Below are 23,038 nucleotides of genomic sequence, written 5' to 3'. Positions count from 1 at the left end.
GGGCAGAGTGTAGCCTAGAACTGGGGTCAGTGAATGTCCCAGTTCTCATCAGGGAAGTCTTGAGGACTGGTGCCAAAGTAAGTAAAATCCTGGTTACTAAGTGACCTCATAGTCATGTACTTGCCTGTTCGTGGTTCAGGCTCTCCACTTGTTTTCATGCTTATTTAATTTGTTAGTTCTTACATGCGGGCACAGATTGTGTCAGGTTTTGCTTGTCATTGTATCTCCAGGACCTGTATTTTTTAAAAATAAATTAATAGTGTTATGAGGTGCTTTCCATTCTGGCCCATCTAACCATCTCGCCAGTGTCACCTACAGATTGGCACGTGCCATCGACCTCTACAAGGATCAAATTAAGAGCTGCTGTAGCTGCTGACCTTCAACACTCCCCTGAAAGGAGTTCAGAGTGGAGGTCAGGAATGAGGCACTCTGTGCTCTGGGAAAAACTGGCAGAACAGGTTTTCAGATAGATATTTTCAGGAGACGATTTTATGAGCCCAGTTCTTCATCTCCTCGTATCTAGAAAAGCAGTAAAATCCTCCATGGTGACATCTTCCCCTCATGACTAGCAGTAACCTTCTGCAAAAAATATGTGCTTGACTATGTGTACTCCCCCTTCACCAAAATCACATATATACTGACCTTCCCCCCAATCTCTTTGGAGCAGTTTTTCAGATCTATCTGAAATGCTGTCTCCTGGGCTGTAGTCCTCATTTTGCCCCCAATAAAACTTAACTCACAACTCTCCTGTTGTGCATTTGTTTCGGTCAACACCAGGCACTTTCCAAAATCACAGTGCTGATCATGCTGCTTGCCCACGGGAGAGCCTACAATGGCTCCTCGTCATCTACACCTGCAAAATAAGGCCCAGCCTCTGCATTGTCACCCCAGGCCCTTCACAATTTGGCCCAACCTTCACCTTTTCAATCTTGTATTACAGTCCCTATCTGTCTGCTGCTCTGTACTTCTGTGTTGAGTTCCACCATTCAGCCCCCTTTCTTTGGAATGGGGACCTTGATTTTACCACTTGCTACCTCTATGACCTTGGGCAAGTGATTTAACTTCTGAGTCTCAGTTTCCTCAGCTGTCAGAAACCAATATGTAAAGAAATCTGAAAAAATGAGCTATGGCACCTGTTCATGCCCAGACTTATGCTCAAACCACTCCTTTCCCTGAACCAGCAGCCCTCCCAAGTCCAGTCCTTCAAAGCTCAGTTCCAATCCCATCCTGCACCTAGCCGTCCCACATTCCCCGCATTAGCCACGCTCTCGCCTGCCTCCCTGTGCACTTGGTACTGTCACTGTGCTATATTCTAGCCTGCCTGTACAAGAGTTCTCTTTGATAGGTTTCCCAAAACCTGTTCCTCTCCTTCATCTCCAAAAATCCACCCAGCCTCTCAGGCCAGAAACCTAGGATCATTCTTGTGTGGCCTCTGTTTCTCCACATACTCTCCCACCTCCCTGTGCTCTAGTTCAAAAATAGACCCACATCTGCTCTTTTCTCCAGGTTTGCACTGTCACCCTAGTCCAAGACACCATCATCTGTGGCCTGGATCATGACCATAGCTTCCTGACCCCCGTCCCTGCTTTCACTCTTTCCCCCACATTCTGTTTTTCACAGGGCAGCCAGAATGATTGTCTTAAATATAAATCAGATAATGTCACTCCTGGGCTTAAACTCCTTCAGATGCTTCCAATAACTCATAAGAACATCTAAACTCATCCGTATGACATTCATGGCCCTACATAACCAAGACCCTGCCTGCGTCTGCAGCTCCACTTCCTGCCACAGCGGTCCTCTGGTCACTCCAACCATGCTGGCCTGGCCTCCACCCCTGGAACGTACCAAGCTCATTCCCACCTCTAGATTTTGGATTAGCTCTTCCTTCTGTCTGGAATGCCCTTCCCTTGGCTCTTCACTGGCTAGCTTCTCCTTGCCATTCAGGTCTCAGTTGAAATATCCCCTCCTTGGGTGGGGGAGGGGGACATTCTTTGACACCACAAATACAGTAGCATTGCCCCTACACACATTCTAGTCATCTATGGTATCACTATGTCTCATTCTTTCATAACACTTGTCATTACTTGAATTGTCCTCTTTAAAGTTTACATGTATATTGTAGGATTGTCCTTTTCTTATTCAGTCCTCTATCCTCCGTGCCTGGAATAGTGCCTGGCATGAGTTCAATAACTATGATAGTTAGTAGTAGTAGTAGTGTCCTGTATTGAATGCTTACTAGGTGCCAAACATTGTGCTAAGTACAGTGTGTTGTTTCATTTTCACCACAGTCCTTTGACATAGATACCATTACCCATTTATAATGAGGAGCTGAGGCTGAGAGAGGCTAAGTAACTTCCAACTATCAAAAGGAAATGGAGAAGGCAGGATTTGAAGCCAGGTCCACAACCTTTTAACTACTCAGTACTTAGTAGTTGGTAGGTCTTATCTTCTTTACCTTTGTAAACCAGCCTCCCCCCACCCCCGCCCACATAGACAGTTCAAAAAACTGGTGGAATCAAATTGCAAAATCTCAGAAAGGAAGAAGCCCTGCAGTCTGGGTTGAAGGTCAAGGGAGAGAGAAGAGTGACACCTGGCTTGCAAACTGGAGCAGTGTGAGGCACGCTCATTTTACTCCACAAACATATTAACCTGTTGAGTTCCCACCATTTGCCAGGCTCTGTTCTAGGTGCTGAGGATTAAGCTATGAGAATTTCACGCCCCAGCCCCGGGCTCTGCCCATCACAGGGCTCATACGAGGACATTCTATTGGATGTCTGTGCTATTTGGGGGCAAGGGTATCCAAGTCATCTCTCAGGCGGTCAGAGACCAGCCAAAGCCAAGTCCAGGGCTGTGCCTCGGAAGACCTGCAGCAGGACCAGGTGTGTTTACTTTGGAGAGGGCTGGGTAAAATGGAGATCAGGATCTTCCAAAGACTGAAAAACAATTAACTCATTTCCAAAACCTCAGCTACCTGAGGCAGACAGAGGTGGGTGGAGAAGTTCCTGTTTTTGTTTCAGCTTTAGCCCAAGGGGGAAACTTGGATTCCAGCCCTTTTTAGAGCACAGAGTACTTTCCTGAGTTCGTGGAAGCCCCACGGTTGACCCATTAGAGGTGAGGCATAGCTTGGTAATGGAAGGACCATCCACTGGAAACTATGGCCACCCCTGGAGACACATCATTCCCTCTAGGCCTCCTGTCTCAGCACCAAGCTCCGGTATTGCTTACTGAGAAGGAATACCAATACCCACTGAATTATTATGGAATTAATTCTCTTTGATTCTGACTAGATCCAGTTCCAAAATTTAAATTCCAGTTGCGTGCCTTGGATCAGAGTGTGATTTGTAGCTTTCCACAGAACCAACAGAAAAATGAGAACAGCAGACAATTGGCCACACTCTCCTAACATTATAGGATCATATGGAGGCTGCATTGATACGTTCTATTCCCATAAACTATTCAGGACAACGACAAAATGATCTAGTCTTATAGGGGGGTTAACGGACCACATGTAAAGAGTCTAAATAGATTCTGTTGAGTTCTGGTGACAGGGAAAAAATATTATGACAGAAAAGAAGACAAATTCCAGAAGGCATCAAATTCAGGGATTTTTCTCTGCAGAGTAAACATGCAGCCAGCCTTTTCTCCATCTTACAGAGCAGAGGGTTTCTCAAATTAAGAATTCCCTGTTAGGCAAACCTGGCTCAACACAGCCTCACGTGAAACCCTTGCTTCCCACCGTCTCTCCGGCTCGCGCTCCACACATCCCAACCACATGCACTGTCTCTCATCACTCAGCGTGCTGCCCTCAGTCATCTCTGGACCTTGACATGTGCTGTTCCCTCTGCCTACATAGATCTCTGTCTAGACAAGTTTAGGTCTCTCAGCTCTGTGCTCCCCTGGCGCCTGGTACTGGCCCATCATCCCACGGTATTGTAACTGCTTGTTTAACCCTCTGCTCTCCCCCTAGACACTGTGGAGGCGGGGATCCTGTCTGTCTAGTTTGCCTCTGAATCCCCAGAGCCTGGTACAGTTCCGAGCACAAAGTTGAAGGAGGAAGTGGACTCATCAAGTTAGATATTGCCAATCTGAATGATCTGTGTGTTGCCTTCAAAGCCTGGAATAACTACACTAAGAAATGAAGACAGGCGGGAAAGTGAGAGAGCTGCCTGAAAGGAGGGGAACGGGTGCACCCCTCCTTCCTTTCTCTAGAAGCTTACCCAGCTCCTGAACTTACCAGCAAAATCCATGGATTTTATTTTTTTTTTTTTTTTTTTTTTTTTTTTTTTTTTTGCTGACCACGGTAACAGAGACTATAAACTTCAGCTTTCCATCTGGTTCTTCATGGTCCAAGAGAATACAGCAATTTCAAACTCCAGGGAGACAAACACTCGAATCATGAAAGCTTAAACCTAGCCTGTCGCAGAACCCCCTAAGAGTAGTATGAATTTGAGTCAAGAAGAAAAGTGAAGAAAACATCATTTACTCTGTAAGGATCGGTTCCCTGGTGGTCCTCAGAGGGCTTGAGTTTGATGTTTCCTCATAGCGATTTTCCCCCTCTGGCCTCCAAAGCCAACCTGCTCAATTCAACAGCTGGTCCTTGCTTCCCTTTCTTTCTACTCACACCAACGTGCTCCTTATCATGAGGCCCATCATCGGTTAGTGCTTCACAGACTGGGTGGAAAGGAAGCTGGCCTTCCCACGGGAGCACTTTAACATCTGTCCTCATCCGCTGTCCAAAACTGGCTGCTACTTCAATGCAAAGAGGATGAATTTGCTTTTTGATGTTTTATGTTAGAATCAGGGTTAACTGAAAATTGCTGGTGAGAGATAAAGTAAGAATTGGCTCCTTTATCTAGAAACATCATGTGAGGCACTTGGCATGCCCAGGAGTCTGCCTGATTTCATTTCCCTGGCCATTGGCACACCTCTGCTCCTGGCAGGAAAAAAATAGGGCAAAGGTTCTGAAAAGCCCTCGGTATTGGGGGCTCGATGGGAGAAGGGAATTTTCAAAACCGTGCTGGAAACGCCAGCTCAGGAGAGATTTTACGGCCAGTTTGAAGGCTTCAGGCAGTTTGGATAAGCATCTGGACTCTGGGTACATTTCTCAGCCTGCTCTGTGATCCCTTTGAAGTTCATCCAACTTGAATAAACCTTCCAGAAAGCTGGGGCCAGTAAAAAGCCTTTCTTTGGAAGTCCCTCTGGATGTGCCCTGTTGATTTCTCACAGAGCAACCAGCCCGTCAGGACAAGAGATCTGAAAAGCAGAAAAGGAAGAAGCTTGAGATAGAACGTTTCTGTAATATTCAACTTGCTGTCTCTTTTTCTTTTTCTTCCTAGCCTTTTTACATATGGAGAAGGAGGCAGCAGATAGATCACCAAAGTCCCAGTGGATTTTGAGGACAATGAATTCGGATCTGATTGTGACTTGCCCATGACCCCTTTGCACTGATGCACTCTGTTTCCGAAGGCCTAGACTAAGAGGTACAGGAAAAGCACCACACGAGCTAGATTAACGAAAAATAACAAAAGATGTCATGCGCCGTCCAGGAGAGCTGGTGACAGGGCCATGCACTGGTACAGGCAGGAGTTTCCTGCCTGTCATTTCCTGGAGAAGCAGCAGTCCCTCGTTGCCTGGGCCAGGGGCTGCGGCCTATCGTTCCTCCTGTTTGCACGGGCTTTCTAATCGCGGAATTACTGGAGCAGCAAGAAGAGACCGTGCGTGCTTGGAGGTGCTGCCAGGCAGGTGAATGCACCTCAGGAGCAAGTGGCAGTTCCCAAGGTGCACCTGGATTGGCTTTGGGTCACACCCAAGAAGAGGTGGGTGGGGTACCAAACACTGGTTTCTTTAGGGAAGCAAATAGGGAGGGGCCCTTTATGAGCTGCAGGCAGGGTCTTCAGACCCACCTTTGGCTCACCCATGGGAAGAGGCTGAGCGATGCCCCGTCTCTGACTTGGAGAAGTGTGCCATGAAGGATAGGACGCGAGGTCCAGAGGCCCAAAGGCTGACTCAGAAGTATCTGGAGAGGAGAGCTGAGCTGGGGGCCCCCTATACAGCAGCATCCCACAGCTTGACTGGTTGACCACAGATGATGAGGGAAATGCCCTCTTTTGACCCTGGAACCAAGTGACAAGAGGAGGATGACAGGGAGATGCAGCTGCAGCCCCAGAGAAACCCCCCTGGAAGTGAGATTGCAGATAGTTTTGTTTCTTTGTTTATTGATAAAAAAATATTAATAGCAATTAAAAACCCAAAACATTCACAACCCATCCAGAATCCTATAAGTTTTAGCCATTTGTTCCCAATGGAGTCCTTCATCTGATGGAAATGGTGATTTCAACCAAAAGGCCCCTTCATGTTTTTCATGGGTGGGTACTGTTGCTCCATTGGCATGGCCCCAAAGCAGTCAGAGGGGTTACAGTGGCCGGCCTTGCCCGGCGGGCCCATGGAGCCTGGGGGGCCAGGGATGCCAGGAATGCCTTGCTGGCCCATCGGCCCAGTTGCACCCATCTTGCCGTATCCTGGAGGACCTTGAGGACCTAGGGAGGAAGGAGTCAGAGAAGGAAAATCAGGAAACCCAGATCACAAGAAAAGAAAAAATAATCGTCATGGTAAATAACACCTTACATTTGATAAATATTTCTCCGATTACACCATATTTTCATGAAGACCTGATCTGATCCTTACATTAGTTTAACGATAACAATAATACTACTGGCTAGTTTTATTCAGAGTTTCCACGTGCCAGGCACAAGGCAAGTGCTTTTTCTGCATTATTCATAGAATCTTCACAACAATTCCATGAGAAAGAAACTATTATCTCATTCTGGAGACGAGGACACAGGCTCAGAGAGGTCACCCACCTGGTAAGTGGTGAAGCTACATCTCAGAGCCAGGCTATCAAGCTTTAGTCATTGCTCTCTTAGGCTCGTCAAGGTCACAGAGCCAGTAAGAGGATGAGCAGGTCCTGGACTTGCATTCCCTGGCCCCACCACATCCAGCTCTCTTCCACTGCGTGGTGCTAGCCCAGGTTAGGACTTGAGGGCAGGCACTGGGTCTTCCACCGCATCCCCGACACCCGCCCCCCCTCCCCACGCACGCTCACACACACGCCCTCGTAGAGTATCTTACACACAGTGGCATTACTCTAAATGATGGTTGATAGGCCTGTGGTTACTTCAGGTTCTACACAACTATGTTATAGAAGGAACATAAAGAAAGGCGATCTCAACTGCTCCAGATTCATGGTCTCAAAGGCTGGCTTTTCCTACCTGGGGGGCCGGGAAGACCAACTTCTCCTGCAATGCCAACACCAATGTCTCCCTTTTCACCTTTGGTACCAGGCAATCCTGGAACAAAAGAAATAAAATAAGAGGGCCCATCCCTGAGTAGAACAATGACACACCCAGTAGGATTATTTGAAACACACGTATACACGCAAATGCCATATTCACAACAGACCTCATGCGATGCTCGTGTTTGCCCCCAAGAGCTAGGTATGCACCTCAGTAACCAGATGGCAGACCTACCTCTCAACCCGGGCAAGCCCTGCCGACCTTCTCTGCCAATCTGACCAGGGAGCCCAGGTGATCCCGGGGCACCTGGCCGGCCCGGGGGACCGTCCTTCCCTGGGGGCCCTGGTCGTCCCGGAGCTGCTGCCATCTCCATGGGAAACTGCATCCTGGAGGTGTAGTAAGCCATCCTCTCTGTAAGAAAGGTCAGGGACAGGTCACAGGGTTCCCCCAGGGACTTAGAACGACTGCAGATGCTACAGACAGGCCCCCAGCATGGAATCCAAGACAGCCTTTCTTCAGAGGGATGCCAGAGCAAGGAACGTGTGGGTGGATCTCTTAAGTGGTCTCCTGTGCCCTAGCCCCACCTCGCTCCTCGCTCTCCACCGTGAGCTCCCTGAAGCCCAGATCTGATTACAGCATCTCTCTTCTCCAGTGGCCTTCCTGAGTTCACCACTGGCTTCAGAATAAAGTCCAGACTCCTTGCTTGGCATTCAAGGTCTGCTTCCCAAGCAAGATGTCTAGCCCCTTCCGGAAAGGTCCATGTTTTCCCCAGTCCCTAGCCTGTCAATGTTGGACAAACAAATGAACAGGAAAAAAAGCTTAAAATGAAACCACAGCAGCCTTCTTAGAGCTGCTGCTTGCCCCTGTATTTAGAGCTCACTCTATGCAGACTCATTTGATATCAATTTTCTCGTCTGTCTCCTCTGCTCCAGGGGGGGCTTGGGGAGGGCAGGAGGGAATCATTCTGTCTCTGAACAGAGCAGGTGGCAGGAAAGGCTGAAGTCTAATTGAACATATGCCTGTAAGTGGGAGAGCAGGGTAAGTAGGGGTGGTGGGGGAGGTGGATATTGAGCTTTAAGGAAAAGGAGGCCGGGGCGGGGTGGAGAAGCAGCTGGGAAGGGCGAGCAGCACCCACTGCCACCCAGCCAGCTGCCAATTACCATCAAACATTTTAATGATCTCTTGTCTGATGAACCTCTTGATTTCATCATAATTCACCATGTCTCCCTGAGGAAAGAGAAGAAACCTGCCTCAATTATACTTCCAAGCCTGGGGCTCATCTCCCCTGGGGATGGACTTCATGGAAGTCACTGCCCTAACCCCCTAAAGTGGTACAAAACATTCTGAGAGTCAGTGCCTTTTTCTGGGGAAAGGGTCCCCAATCCCCTCAACTCGCCCACACAGTTAAGGACCACCCTTAAGGGGGTCAATGCTCTTTCCTGTAGAGCGTCAGCAAGAGCTTCTAAAATGGTCCACGCTCTACCCCGCATGCCTGCTCTGTGGGCCAGTGCCCATGGCTGCCAGCCTCCCCGCCTTACCATGGAGCCAGGCACCCCGGGCAGACCAGGGCTCCCTGCAGGTCCAGGAGATCCAGGGTGGCCTCTCTCTCCTGCAGGACCCGGCGGCCCAGAAGGTCCCATGGAGCCACTCTTGCCAGGCCCGCCAGGCACGCCAGCTCTTCCCTTCTCCCCTGCCTGGCCCTTCTGCCCTGAAGGTCCCAGGTCACCCTACAAAGACAGGAAGTCACAGTCCAGCATTGCCGAGTACTGTCAAGTCTACCTCACGATGTCTCAGCAATCTGCTCCTGTCTTCAGCCCCCTACCTGGCCCCCAGCGTCTCCCTCTGGACTGTGGCCACAGGATCTTGACAGGTTGCCCCATGTCGCTGCCCCCAAAGCAGTCCTTCTAAAGGGCAGTTTTCATGTTGTTACTCCCTACTTAGAAATTCTGATGGCTCCCAACTGCCCTCAGGATAAAGGTCTAATTCCTTGGCCAGGCATTCAAGGCCATTCACGATGCGGTCCTGACCACATCTTCTCCAGCCTCGTTGCACCTCCAGCCACACCTCACTGGTTATAATTCTGACTCGGCCATGTGTCTTAGTCCTCCCTGCCTGGACTGCCTTCCCCTCCTCTCTCCGCGGTGCACTCCTCCGACTCAGCTGAAATGTCCCTGTTCTCTGTGCAGCCTCCCTGACGCCCTAGGCTGAGCTGATAGCTCCCTCCCTCTGATCCCACGGTGCTACGTCTAATCTTCTTCGGTAAAACCTGCCACGCTCCAGTGTAAGTGTGACTGGACTAAGCGGGCACCTATTGTTCAGGGACCTCTGTTTGCCCAAGGCTAGGACAGAGGGCCTGGCGGGTAAGCAAGGCCAAGAGGATGCTCGCAGAATGAATGAATGAATGAATCAATCAATCCATCAGGAGTGAATGAACCTTGGAACAGCCCCACGTGAGAAGTTGTCAGAGACGAGGTGGCTCCAAGTTCTGTCCACTTTTTTCCCTGCCCACTGGCCTTCCTGTGTCTCCTCTCCCTGGCTAAAGTCAGAGCTTAGAGTTGGGCTTAATCAACTCATGAGCTTCTCCTCTCAAACCCGGCCAGTGCCCACTCACCTTTGGACCAGGGGGTCCGTAGATTCCTTGTTTTCCAGGGGGTCCCTAGAAGAAAGCAAAAGTCAGGGATCAAGTCTGGGCAGCGTCTCCAAGCTGTCCAGGAAAGACAGGTGCCGTGAAAGGACCTCCCACAGTGTTAGGTCCCCAGGCCGTGTCCACTGGGCTCTGTGTGAGAAAGGATGCCATCCTCCCTGCCAACAAGAGCGGGGACATCTGGAAGGGAGACTCATGTTCCTGGGGTGTGGCCGTGTATGATCGTGTTGGTTGTGTCTCTTGTCACGGACAAAAAGAGGTGAGAAGTCAGAATGAAAGGGAGGGCCTGGCTAGAGCTGGTGCCCAAGAAATGTTTATTTGGAGTATTATTATTATTATTGGCTCTTTCTGACCAAGTATATGGTAAAAAAAAAAAAAAAAAAAAAAAAAAAAAAAAAAAAAAAAAAAAAGAGTGAAAAACAAGGCTCACTCTCACCCTTTTCCCCTAGTCCCCAATCCCTCTCCCCAGAAGAACAAGGGCACCGGTTTCGTGTATATCTGTCCAGAGATAGTCTGTGCATACAGGGAGCATTTACTGAATGAATGAATGAAGAGGGGTCAGGGCAAAGCTAAGAGCAAGAAGAATCATCCCCAAGAGAAAAGGAGAAGCCCAGGACAACGGTACCTCTTTGCCAGCTGCACCATCTGCACCAGGTTCACCCTGGGGAGTAGAGAGCAATGGAGCTGTGGTGAGTGCCAACCCAGCTTGGCATTTCATGCCTCACCTTGCCCACCAGGCATGGCCAGCCCCAGTTCCACCAAGGAGTCACGATCCTCCCCCCCCCTCCCCCCGACACTCCAGGCACAGGCTGTGGAAACTTAGACCCCACCCCACCCTCCAGCCTGCTCCCGGCCGCCCCACTGACTGAGCTCTATGGGGGAAGAGCAGACTGCGCCTGCCCTGCTCTTTGCTTGAGATCCTGGCATCTCGCACATTCCCTGGCTCTGAGTGTATGTTCAATGTTTGCTGAATGAAGGTGTGAACTCTGAATCTCTGGCCTTGATGAGGTCCCAGAGATCGGCCAGGGCAGCCCCAGTGTCCGCTCCCCCGCCAGAACAGGAGAGGCTGCCTCCAGGGCCCTGCCCATTTCTAGTGGGATGCTGGGGAAGAGGAATCTGTGATTGCAAGGCAACTGACAGATTCATCCGGGGACCCCGGAGGCTCCTGAGCCTGTGGGCAGGAGGGATGGAGGGTTGGCGGGACCTGCCTGCCCAGGGTCTGCAGCAGGAAATCAGATGAGTGGGAGGCAAGACTCGGCCCTCTTGGCAGATGGGCCGACCGATTACTCCTGCATGGGCTAGAGTCATCCACCCCATTCCAGGGCACCAGCCCCAGGGGCACTGCTACTGCTCCCCAGAAGGAAGTCTGCTTTGGGTGGAAAACACCCTGACCTGGGGGCTAGGAGACCTGGGTCCCTGCCTCAGTCCCCGGGGAGACTTTTCATCCCTGAGACTGGCAGTCAGTTCCACCTGATGTGGCCACCTGTCTGGAACCTTTGAAAGAGAAAGTATCGCAGAGTGGCTCCGGACGCAAGTTCTGGAGTCAGGCAGCCTCTTCCACTCACTAGCTGTGTGACTCTGGACAACCTACTTAACCTTGCTGAGCCCTGGTTTCCTCATCTGTAAAATGGGGACAATCAGACCTACTAAATAGGGTTGCGGTACAGATTAAATGACAAAATGTCAAGCACGTAGGTCACCATTCGGCACATTGTCAGTGACCAACATATCACAGCTCTTAGTACAAACTCTAGCTGAAACTAAGGAGTGGTTTCTGAGCTGTTGCAAGAGCTCCAGCAGTAGCACAGCGTTTCTGGTGCCTGACATTTACAGGTTTTCTGTGGTTACCAACAAGCTCCCCTGGGGAGGGGGCGGGGGTGGAACAGGGGCCAGTCTCCCCTGTCCGACAGCTAGTGGGGGGATCTGTACAGCGGTGCACGGCTGGAAGCAGCGGTCTGCTGTGTGGTCGGCCCAGTGCTGGCTGGTACAGCTTGTCCTTCTTTCCAAATAGGACGTGATCCTCAGGCACAATCTCCGAGCTGCCATCGTCCGTGCTAAATGCCTCCCCTTCCCTGGAGACCCCGGAAGTGCAGGGCTGCGCGCAACTGACGAAGCCCACTGGCCCTTTCCCCCGGGCTGTGCTGCAAGATGTAGGGTCTTACCGGGGGGCCAGGGTGTCCAGGGGGACCAGGCTGGCCCGGAAGACCTGAAAGGCCCCTTTCTCCAGTGGATCCTCGGTCTCCTTTTGGGCCCTAGGGAAAGACGGGGATGGTGAGAGGGAAGAGTGAACCCCACGCAGCCAGAGGCAGACACTGTGCGCCAGGGACCACGGCCCCCACCCTAAGGCTGCACACGGGGAGGTGGCGCTGCCTGAACTTGGGGAAGGACCCTGGGATGGCCTCCAGGCTTCTCCAAAGGTCTTCACCACAGGCCAGTGAGGGAGATGTCTGGACGCAGGAGAGGCCGATGCCAGGGAAGGAGGGGGGCTGGGGACACGCTGCTCTCCAGCCCTCACCCCCCACCCCACCCGGCCCCCTCTGCAAGGAGCCTGCAGCAGAGCAGGGCCTAACTCCGGGGAGGGAGGGACAAGGGGAGCACGCCACTCACCACTGCAGAGATCCCAGCTGGGCCTGGCTGGCCTGGAGACCCCGGGGGCCCCTAGAGAGAGCCAAGTCAGTGGGATGGAAAGAGGCTCCAGTAATAAGGCCCCGGAGGCAGCGAAGTACCAAGAGCAAGAATGCGCCCTAACCTTGTGCCGACGGCTCCATTCCCTTCCCCGACCCCTCCTTCCTTCTGCTCCTGCACTTGACCTGTGCCAGAGCTGAGGCCTGGGGGGCCCTGAACGCAGAAGACCCTCATGCCTGCCGCAGGCCGAGGGGTACCTCTGGGGCCCGCACGGAGGGGATGATCTGGGAGCCAGAGCCAAGTGCAGAGGGAGGAAGGTACATGGTACGTGGGCCTGGGTGTCTTCTGAGTACCGCCCCCCACACCCCCTGCCGCCTTCCTTCTGTTCTCTGGGAAGAGCAGAGACCAGGAGCTTTCCTCTGCGCAGCCGGGGGCTGAGGGGCAAGGGCTCAGCACCAACTCCAGCGTCCTCGCAGAGAAGCCCCAAGCTCCCCGGTCTCCTGCCGCTCACCTACCGCTGGAGGACGATGAGCCTGAAACACGCAGGAGGGCTCCGGCCTGCCCCATCTCTCCATATCCTGCCCCTGAGGCTCAGCTCAAATGTCACCGCCCTGGTGGTCAGAGCTACACTTTCTCTGAACCCCAGGGCACACAGGTCTCTCTCACAGCACTTCCCTCCATACTCCCAGATGGAAAGTTCCAGAGGCATAGGCTCTGTTCTACTCATCTCAAGCCTCCTACAGCAGGAATGTCCAGCACTGAGACTGGCACACAGCAGGGGGCTGGGCTGGATGGACAGAGGCAGGAAGAGGAACCCTGCACACCCCCCAACCCCCCAGGGGGTCTCCGATGCGGACACAATTCAGAGTGTGTGACTCCTTCTTTCATCTGTAACGTGGAGGGGACAGGACTAGACCTGGGGTCCCCAATCCAAGGTCTCTGGACACCTTGAGATCCATAAAAATAGTGATGAGGACCCGAGAATTCCTTTTTTGGGGTTCTGCACTATTCTTAACATTTCCAAAAGCCATCTGGAAAGTGTACAGCCAGCCTCAATAGGGCTCTCTGGAACCCCACCAGCTCGGCATGGTCACACTGATCAAAGGCGCCCACTGGCAGTCATCTGTGTTACAGATGAGTAAAGTAGACGGGAAAGCCATTATTGCTTAATAAACATCGTCTCCAAGTCACCCTTTCTCAGTAAATACTCCACCCACTCACCCAGCTGCCCGAGGCAAACCGAACAGGAGTCATCCTTGATTCCTCTCCTTCTACCGCCTCCTGCCCCCTCCCCATCCAGGTCATGGGCAAGTCCTCTATCTACCTCCAGACACTTGCGGGATCTGTCCACTGCCACCAGCTCCACCGCCATCATCCCGCCGCTGATATCTCTGCTGTCATTTGCGCGCCCTCCCCCTCCTGCCCATGCTTCCGAGGTCCTCCACCATCTGCATCACGTCCTCTCCCAGCTCAGCCTTCCCATTCCCACTCACACCCTCCTCGGACTCCACTCCCGCCACGCTGACTCTGGGGCTCCCCAAGCCCTCCCTGCCTCAGGCCCTTTGCAGCAGATGCACCCCTGCCGGGATGCTCTTCCACCAGACTGCTCGACAGCTGGCTCCTTCTTGTCATTCGGGCCTCTGCTCAAAGGCCACTTCTCCGGTAAAGTCGCCTCCCAGGCCCTCCCTATGACAGCACATCACCGCCTGATCCTTCCGCGTTAATCTGTTTGTTGTGCCTGTGTGGAAGCTGTGGGATCAGGGGACCTTGTCTATCTCACTCATCACTGTAGCCCAGGGCTTGGAACAGTGAGTGTCTGGTATGGAGCAGGTGCTCAATAATTACTTGTTGAATAACTGAATGATCTTTGTTTGATAAGCAAACTCGAACGTGCCCAGAAAATAAGAAAATGGCGAAAAGCCAGGGAACCGCTGGATGGGTGAGCCCAGAGCCCCTTACTGCTCTACATGGCGGGCACTGCTGCTGCGGTCAGTTCTTTCGGGTCATCACCAGCTTGCCCATCACCACCCAGCCCAACACAGTCTGAACTCTCACAGAGACAGAGACGAAAACAGGTTAACTCACAACGTGGCCAGGGGGGCCGGGTCTTCCCTGGGGTCCCATGGCACCAGGCTCACCCTGCAGGAGGGAGAGAGAGGAAGAAACAACACAGAAACAGACTTACACACACTGGCTGTGAGGTAGGAGAACGCTGAGCACAGCAGGTGGAACACCAATGGCCAGAAGAGCTGCGTTGAGCCCTGGCCTCTAGGCCTAAGCCTTCTGGGGACAGGGGACCAGCCCTGCCCATGGGTATGGTTGGAGGGGGAAGGTAGAGCCCAGGCCTTTATGGGTTAATGACCCAATAGCCCGTAGAGAGAGGAAACCGGTTATAAACTTAAGAGGAGGAAGGTCAAGATGTGCTGTGTTGGGCAAAACCTCCCGCAGAAGCCAAGGAGAGGAGGCTGCCACTTTGCCAGCGAAGGGGGAGGAAGTGGCTGCGTCCTGGACTCAGCAGAACCCAAGGGCTGTCTAAAGGCAGCATGCATAGACCCCGGGGCCCTTACCTCTGCTCCGGGGCGGCCACTGCTGCCCGGGGGACCAGGCTTTCCACAGTCACCCTGGAGGAGAGAGGGGCAACTGAGGCTCACCAGACCTCTATTTGGCTCCCACACCCCAAGCTGACCCCACATCAGAGGAGTCCTGCCACATGCCCCGGCTTCGGCCAGGGGCTCTCTGTTGCCCTCGGGCTGGCAGAGGGCAAAGCCCCAACCCAGTCTGCCAGGCACCGGTGGCCTCAGAAGGCCTGGATGCTGGGATGACATCTTAGCCAAGGGTCAGATGGCACTCCACTCCGGCTAGACTGCCGCATCTGCCCGGGGTCAGACCTTGAGAAAAGCCGAGAAAACCCGGTTGGCAGAAGTCACCAGGTCCTTACCTTCAGTCCTGGGAGGCCAGGATGTCCCGGTTTTCCCTTGAAGCCCTGGAAGAAAAAGCAGGAGCTGCCACGTCCCTCACCTCAAGCGGAGGCCACTTCCCACTCCTCTTTCCTCGGGTTAAACAAGTCAAATCCATCCGAAGTCATAACATGTCCACAGGGGATGTGGATTTGAGCTGCCCCACCCATCAGGGCACCTGCCCAGCTTAGGAACCTCCCAGCTCCCAGCTCCTTCCTGCAGCTCAACTTACCGGGAGTCCCATGAGTCCGGGGGGGCCAGCAGGACCAGGGTCCCCCTAGGGAAAGAGACCAGGGGCACTGAGACAAGAGCTTTGTCCAGCTTGTACCCACTCACTCACCAGTCTCCCCCTTTCTCCAGCCCCTCCCCCAGCTCTCCCAGGATGGAGGGATTGTCACGTGGGGCACAGGAAGATTCCAAGCCGGGCTCAGCCTCTGACTGGCTGTGCACGTTGAGTGAATCCCGGTCCCTTTCTGAACCTCAGTTTTCCTTCTTTTGGGTACAGAAGGGGGTTGACCTTGATGCTCTGACCTTTGCCATGGCCCCATCCTTTTCAGATGCCCCAGCAAAATCAGATCCAAGGAGCCAGGGCCACTCAAGTCCTTCCCTGTCTGCAGCCTATTCTTTCTGACACCCAGCCTAGTTTCTTCAGCTGATTGAGTTTCTGGGTATAAATTTACTCCCTTCACTGCCTGCCTTTGGTGAGACACAGCTCATCCAACCTGGTTAAGGCAACTGGGAGAACACAGACACCAGGGGGCTCTGGTGCCATCAGAGAAGTGGGGTGTGGTGAGAGGCAGACCGAGGGAAGGAGGGGCACCTCCTGAAAGAGGTGTGGGGCAGTGGAATTCAATTCCCTTCATCAGGGTTCCCTTGACTTTGGCTCTTGGAGAAGGAAGGAGAAGGAAGGGGGTGCCCTCCTGGGCCCACCATCTCACCCTCACGCCAGGCTTGCCGTCCTTCCCATCCAGACCATCCAGACCGGCAGGGCCCTGGAAATGGGAAAAAGGCATTTCTGCACGCCTGTGCTGGAGCCCTAGGAGGTGGGAGGCCTAACCCAGCCCCTCCACCCTCTTCACCCCCTCCACCCCTCACCCAACTCCTACCCCTAAAACACACACACAGACACACACACATGCATGCATGAGCACACACACATACACACACACACCTGTCAGGCTAAGCGGGCACATGCTCACCTGAATCCCGGGAGATCCTGGTGGTCCAGGGGGACCAGGCAGGCCTGATGGACCTCGAATCCCTTCACTGCCCTGGAAATGAGCCCCCCAGCAAAGTCAGCGGGGCCTTGCCCCCCTCCCTCCCCCTGACACACACCAGCAGGACAAGAGACCCCGGCCACAGGGGCTGGGGACCGCTGGAAGTCAGGACAGCTGGCTTCGAACCCCAGTTCGGTTCTGGCCTAACTGGCTGTATCCCACACACCACTCCCCCATGAAAATCTGTCTTCATCTGCCAAGTATCCTCCTTTCTGCACTGCTCCACGAGGAAGAAACAGAGCCTACTGGGTCCAGCGCCCTCCTCAGGGTTGACCAAGGACTGGCCTGCTGGGTGCTCAGTCATGTGGGCTGAAGTGAGGGCACACATTCAATTCACATTGATCCCAGCAAGGTGCCAAGTACTATGTGGCCTCTGATTCCCCCAGATGGAAAAAGGGTGGGCCCTGCCCTCGAGGAGCTCAGTCCAGTGAGAGTCACAGGCCCAGGACCATCAAGGGCAATTGCAACAGTCTATCTGCCTTGTGTGAGTAAGGGGTCCTGGGAGTTGGGTAGAGGGAGCAGCTCACTCTGGTCGGGGGCAGGGAAAGTGTCACAGAAGAGTTAGCAGGTGCTGGGCTCTGAAGGACGGCTGGGATTGGGGTAGGTTTAGGAGAAAGGGGCATGCCGCAGAGGACTTCAGAGAAGGATAAAGATTTGGAGGTGTTCACATGGCTGGTCGAGCTGGGGTGTCTGGGGAGCCCGTGTGATGGGGGTGGGGCGGAGAGGAGACTGGAGGAGGGCCCTGAAACCCTGTACTAGATTTTATCAGACAGACCGTTAGTTTTCAAACCGTACTTCTCAGGGCCTGGGGGTTCCTGGAGGAGCCTGGAGAGGCTGGGGGCACAAAGTGGAGGCCAAGGGGGTGGGACGCCAGGACCCCTACCCTTGGCTTAGCCAGAGCAGCTCCACTTGCATCTGTTTCATAGATTGAGCGTTCATATGAGATTTTGTGTGACAAAAAGCCTTGGGGACTACAAAATAAAGTCTGAAAACACCACTACGGGCACTGGGGAGCCACTGATGGTTCAAAGCAGGGGAATGATGAGAGTGAACGTGTGAATTCGAATGTTTATTGGAGAAGAGAGGGGGAGGCAGGTAGCTAAGTGGGGAGGCGGCAGCATTTCCCCAGTGGGGAGAGGGTGGCTGCCCTGGAGCAGTGGCTTTGGGGGTCACCAAGGGGAAGGGATCCAGCTAGAGACCCCACGGTGGGGGGGGGGGGCCTCTGGGTGGCATTGCCATGCCACCAGCTACCAGGAGGGGTCAGCACAGCCCCAGGAAATGGCAGCCCCACAGGGAGTCAGGATGGAGAACCGCTGGCCAGAGGTTTGGGAGTCTCTGCAATGACCGGCCTAAGGAGAGCAAGCAGCACTTGGGCACGGAGGCAGCACGGAAGACTGGCAGGGGCCGCCACTCAGGTGCCCCACAGAGAAGGGAAGGGAGGTGGCACCCGCCACTGCCTCAACCATAGCTGATAGTTGCTGGCTCTGGGGTGGGGGGACGCAGCCAGGGGCTTGAGGGTTCTCCTGAGCTGGGAGGGAAGTCTCAGCTCCGTCACTATCTGGCTGTGCATCCCTGGGATGCCCCCAGCCTCTCTGGGCTTCATTTCCTCACCCAAACAGTGAGAACCTAGACCAAGGTGGCCCTTCTAGAAGTCCTTTCCAGCTCTCAGAGGAAAGAGGCTCCCCAGGAAGCTGCAGATCTCCTGCCCCTCCCTGTGGGCTAGGATCCCCCTACCCCAAGCTTAGAAGTCAATTTGGGGCCTCATTACACTGCCCACCTGTCACATCTGGAGAGCCCAGAGGATGGGCTGAGACAAGGACGTCAGCCTCCTGAGCAAGGCAGAGCTAGTCCCAAAGTTCATCTAGCCAAACCCAGGGGCGGCCCGTGCGGGGGCTCCCCAGCTGCTGCTCCTTCCCCCGCTTGTCACCAGGTCACAGGCCACGCCTGCCCTCTCTGGCACTTGGGGACACCCTGAGCATGGCTTCCCAGGAGGCCCATTCTTCTTTCCTGCTGTTGTCAGACCCAGAAGGCAAATGCCCAGGCCTCCTCTTGCTGAAGGGCCCAGGGTGCCCAGTCTTGGATGTGCTTCCCTCCTTCCCTCAACTCCTCGCCCTCCCCTGGAGGAGCTGCAGCTGGCCGGGGCTGGCCTGTCGCATCTAGTGGCCCACCTCTCACTACACCCCTCTGCCTCCCCCCCACCACACTCTCCCATTGGGTGGGAACCTCGGCGGCACAGAGGCCAGTGGGCATCCTGGGCCCAGCTGTCAGCCCTAGGGGCCCACTGGTCTGCCCCGGCCCTGTTGCCCTACAGCAGTGGCTGGGCTCATCCTGGAGGTCTCTTTGCCCACCCTTGATGTAACTGAATTAGTCCTTGAATCTCTGATGGCTCAGAGCTGTGACTGTGGCCAACTTGGGGTCCTGCTCACCTTCTCCGCTTGGGGCCCAGGTGGGCCAGGTGCTCCAGCTTTGCCTGGGAATCCAGGGGGACCCTAAATCAACAAAGAAGCAGGCAGGAATGAAAGCTGGAAAAGGGGGCTGGAAAGCAGCTCCCCTTCCTTCTTCCTCCTGGGTGTGCTTCACCACTGCTAATGTGATGCGTTTTGACTTCCCAGAAACACCACCCAGGAGCATTACGTCTGGCTGGGCGGCTGGGCGGCTGGGCTGGGGCCCACCCAGGAGGCCCTGCTCTCCAGGTCCTGGCTCCTGGAATCAGGCCTGGCCCCCCCAGGCCATTCCTCCGTTCTTCCCGTGCCTCTTCCCTCCCCTCCCTAGGGCCACCCTCACCCAGCCTGGCCTGGCCAGGCCTGCCCCTCGCAGATGGGATCACATCGGACAGAGCTGGCTTTGTGTGTGCACTCACCGGTGGGCCTGGAAAGCCTGGCTGGCCTTGAAATCCCTAGGGGAAGAAAGCAAGACACAGTTGCTGTGCCACCCTCTCTCTCCTGCCTGGCTACCCAGGTAGAAAGAATGACAGCGTGAGGCTGCCTCAAGTCATGGGCCTTGTCCTCCACTCTGCCCCAAATGGCCAGCAGGTGAGGCTCTGGGCACGAGGTGAGGGGTTACAACTCAAGGATGGTGGAGGGTGGGAGGCTAGAGCTGGTCACTGCGCCCCCTCCGCCCCCCCACCGCCGTACATGAGGGTGACCATCGCGGGGAGGACAGCTAGATAGGTCCCTGACACCACTCACCTGGTCACCTTTCTCACCCAAGTTCCCTTGGGGTCCTCGCTCTCCTCGGGGACCCTGTCACCACAGAGAACAATGCATCTAGAACCCAACCTTCCTGTCGCCAGACCCCAGGGCAGGATCAGGGATCCCCATGTTCACATCTCCCTGTCCCCTTCCCCACTCACTGCTGGGCCTGGGGGACCTGGGAGGCCTTCAGATCCTGGTGGGCCCTGGTGACACAAAGGAGCAGAATCGGTCACTCTGACTGGAGGAGGTGGGAGATCGGGGGAGGTGGGAGATCAGGGGATGGGGCAGGGGACGGGGCACAGAGCAGAGGCAGGGATGTGATAGGACGCCCCTCTAAGCTGCAGGATTCCTCTCCCTGGTCTGTTCAGGCTTCCCTTCCCTTGCCTGAGCTACTGAACCAGCCTCTTAACTAGTTCTGCCATCTCTTGGTTTGCTCTAATCCAGCCAGCAAGAAAGAGGCTGCCATCTCTTCTGCTTCAACACAGCTCTGATTATAATACTATCTTGCTCCAACACCCTCCAAGGCTCCCCTCTGCCAACTGAATGCTGGGTTTTGAGGCATCCTGTGATCTGATACCAACCACCCTTCCCTGCTTCACTTCCCTCCCCTTTTCTTATCTTCTGCCTGGCTTGGTCAGACTGCCGTTCCCTGAACACTATACAATCATACCACTGGGCATTTGCACAACTGTCCCCTCTACCTAGAATGCCCACCAACCCCCACCATTTCTAGGTCTCTTGAAACCTTACCAAATCATTCGATGGCTCGAATCTGAGGTACCCTCACCCGTGGCTTCTCCCTCTGGGATTCCCCAGCACAGACAACCATGACAACCATGTGCTGGTCGTCTGTGCTCCCACACACCCCCGCAGCTCCATTCAGGGCTCAGCTCAAATGCCACCCCCTCAGAGAGGCCTCCCTGACCCTCCGTCTAATGCTTCATGTTCACGGCTCCAGCTCCTTACCCGGCTTGATTTTCTCCACCGGTCCTATCTCTCATAATTTATATGTAGCTGTTTACTCATCTGTTATCTACCTGGCCCACTGGAACGTGAGCTCCCTGAGGACCAGGGGCTCAACTGCCTGTTTTATCCACCAAGGCATCCTCAGAACAGAGCCTGGCACCCAGAAGGCCCACGAGAAAGATTCGTTATTGAATAAATGCACAATGGGGTTTGCTGCATCCCACTGGGGCCTCACCAGCATGTGCGAGGGGGAAGGTAAGACAAAGACTTGGGAGGTTTGTCACAGACTTGGGTTCAAGTCCAGGCTCGGCCCTAGTTCACTAACTAGCTGCAGGACCCTGGGTGAGCCACGTCACTTCGTGAGCCTCCGTGTCCCCATCTGATGACCGCCCCAGCTCCAGTGCTCAGTGTGGGGCTGGGGACAGGCCGGGGGGCAGAGTGGGGTCCAGAGTCCGGGGCCTGGCTCTCCGGCCTGTGGGCGTTGGGGGGGGTGGGAGGAGGTCCCCTGCCCGCTGCCTCTGGCCCCCTCCCCCCAGGCAGCCCGTCGCGTCTCCACGAAACCTGCCGGGAATCTCCTCCTCGCAGCTTCCGCCCCCGCAGCAACCTTGAGACGCAGCTGGAGCGACTCAGGGGGCCGGGGGGGGGGCCGGGGTCACGTCTCCCGTTCAGGGGCGGCTGGGAAGCTCTCCAGGCGGCGGACAGGGACCGGCCATTTGAAGCCCTTCCTCCCGCCCCCGCGGAGGGAGCTGCCCTCCCGCACTCACCGATTCTCCCTTCTCTCCCGGGGAACCCCCGTAGCCGCGCTCCCCCTTGATGCCCTGACAGGCAGCAAAGAGAGAGGGAATTAGCCCCGTGGTCCGCCCGCCACGGCGCCCGCCGATGCGAGGGGTGGAGACTGCAGCTGGCACCCAGACCGGCACTTAGACGCAGAAGGCGCCCCGGGCGAGGCTGGGGGGCCAGAGGGGTGGGCTGCTCCCGGAGCGGAGCGCAGCGGGGGCGCCTCGGCGGCTTCCCACCGCTACTCAGCGGAACGGGGGTCACGTCCACCTAACAGGCACCTCCGCTGGATCTCCCCAACTCTCCCCCGCCCCCGGGGAGGCGGACCTCTGCCCTCGCCTAGTCTGGGAGGCTCCGGGTGCTCTGAGAGTCTGGCCCTTGATGTGCAGCGACTGTGGTGGGCCCCCCAAAGCGGAGAGGGAGGCCAGGCTCCACTACCAAGGGGGCTTCTGGGGTGGGGGGTGCTCTGGACGGACAGCCTGGCAGAGACACCAGCTGAAATGCTCGGAAAGGAGGGAGCCCGCTGAGGATGCCCAAGCCTGGGCCGGTCCTGATCACCACCCCACGGCTCGGGTACCCCCAGACCCGGCTCCCCTTACTCACAGGCAGCCCCGGGGGGCCCATGGCACCTGGGTAGCCAGGTTGCCCTGGAGGACCCTGCAAAGAAAGGGAGACATGATGGACCAGCCCCCCAACATTTCTGTCCCCGTCCCTGGCTATGAGGGAGGCCAAGGCCCGACAGTCTGGACCTGCCCCTCAGCAGGTGTCCCGGGTACAGCCACCACCTTGGGCCATTGCCCCCAGACCCAGCTCCCCTCGGCCGTGATCACCACCACAGTCCTGGATGCTGGGAGCTGAGCCAGAGGAGAAGGCCCAGGGCAGGGAATGATGAGGCCCCGGGTGGGGGCAGTGGAAGGGGCATGCTGAACGCTGCAGGAAGCGGGAGGGAGAAAGCCCCCAGGGACGGAGGTGTTTGCCCCTTACAGGGGGTCAGGGCACATGGAGATCAACTTCCTTTGATCCTGAGGGATCCCCCACTACTGAGGGAATCAGGGCTGAGGGGCAAAGAGTTTCAAAAGAAGGAGTCCACCTCCCATCTTCCACCCAGCAGCCATCCCAGGGGGCCCAACCTCCGTCTCCCCGGGGCTCTTCATCTACCTCCATCCCCTGCTGCCTCCGCTTACCAGTTCCCCCTTCTCTCCTGTCGGGCCCCTGAGGCCTCGCTCTCCTTGAAGACCCTTGGAGAGAAAAGTCATGAGAAACTGCAGGGGAGGGCAGTCTCCACGCAGCCCCTGACTCCTCCCTG

At 55.1% G+C, this 23,038-nt stretch overlaps 1 protein-coding gene across 1 annotated transcript; it reads right to left on the bottom strand.

Annotated features, from left to right (window-relative positions):
- Positions 1–6,198: 6,198 nt before the first annotated feature.
- Positions 6,199–23,023, bottom strand: LOC114485129 (collagen alpha-1(XVI) chain-like). Its single transcript, XM_028485883.2, has 22 exons — positions 22,917–23,023; positions 22,336–22,389; positions 21,720–21,773; positions 20,148–20,192; positions 19,984–20,037; positions 19,656–19,691; positions 19,222–19,284; positions 16,718–16,789; positions 16,457–16,510; positions 15,751–15,795; positions 15,500–15,544; positions 15,129–15,182; positions 14,647–14,700; positions 12,544–12,594; positions 12,099–12,188; positions 10,562–10,597; positions 9,904–9,948; positions 8,831–9,019; positions 8,453–8,519; positions 7,527–7,703; positions 7,269–7,346; positions 6,199–6,536 (listed from the first exon to the last, which is right to left on the bottom strand). The coding sequence occupies exons 1-22, from the start codon at positions 22,986–22,988 to the stop codon at positions 6,334–6,336; spliced, it is 1,638 nt and encodes a 545-aa protein (XP_028341684.2). The 5' UTR covers positions 22,989–23,023; the 3' UTR covers positions 6,199–6,333.
- Positions 23,024–23,038: the final 15 nt, after the last annotated feature.

This window comes from Physeter macrocephalus, unplaced genomic scaffold (assembly GCF_002837175.3).
Source record: "Physeter macrocephalus isolate SW-GA unplaced genomic scaffold, ASM283717v5 random_647, whole genome shotgun sequence".
NCBI lineage: Eukaryota > Metazoa > Chordata > Mammalia > Artiodactyla > Physeteridae > Physeter > Physeter macrocephalus.
The sequence above is the reverse complement of the archived record's forward strand: the minus strand, read 5'-3'. Positions and strand labels throughout refer to the sequence as shown.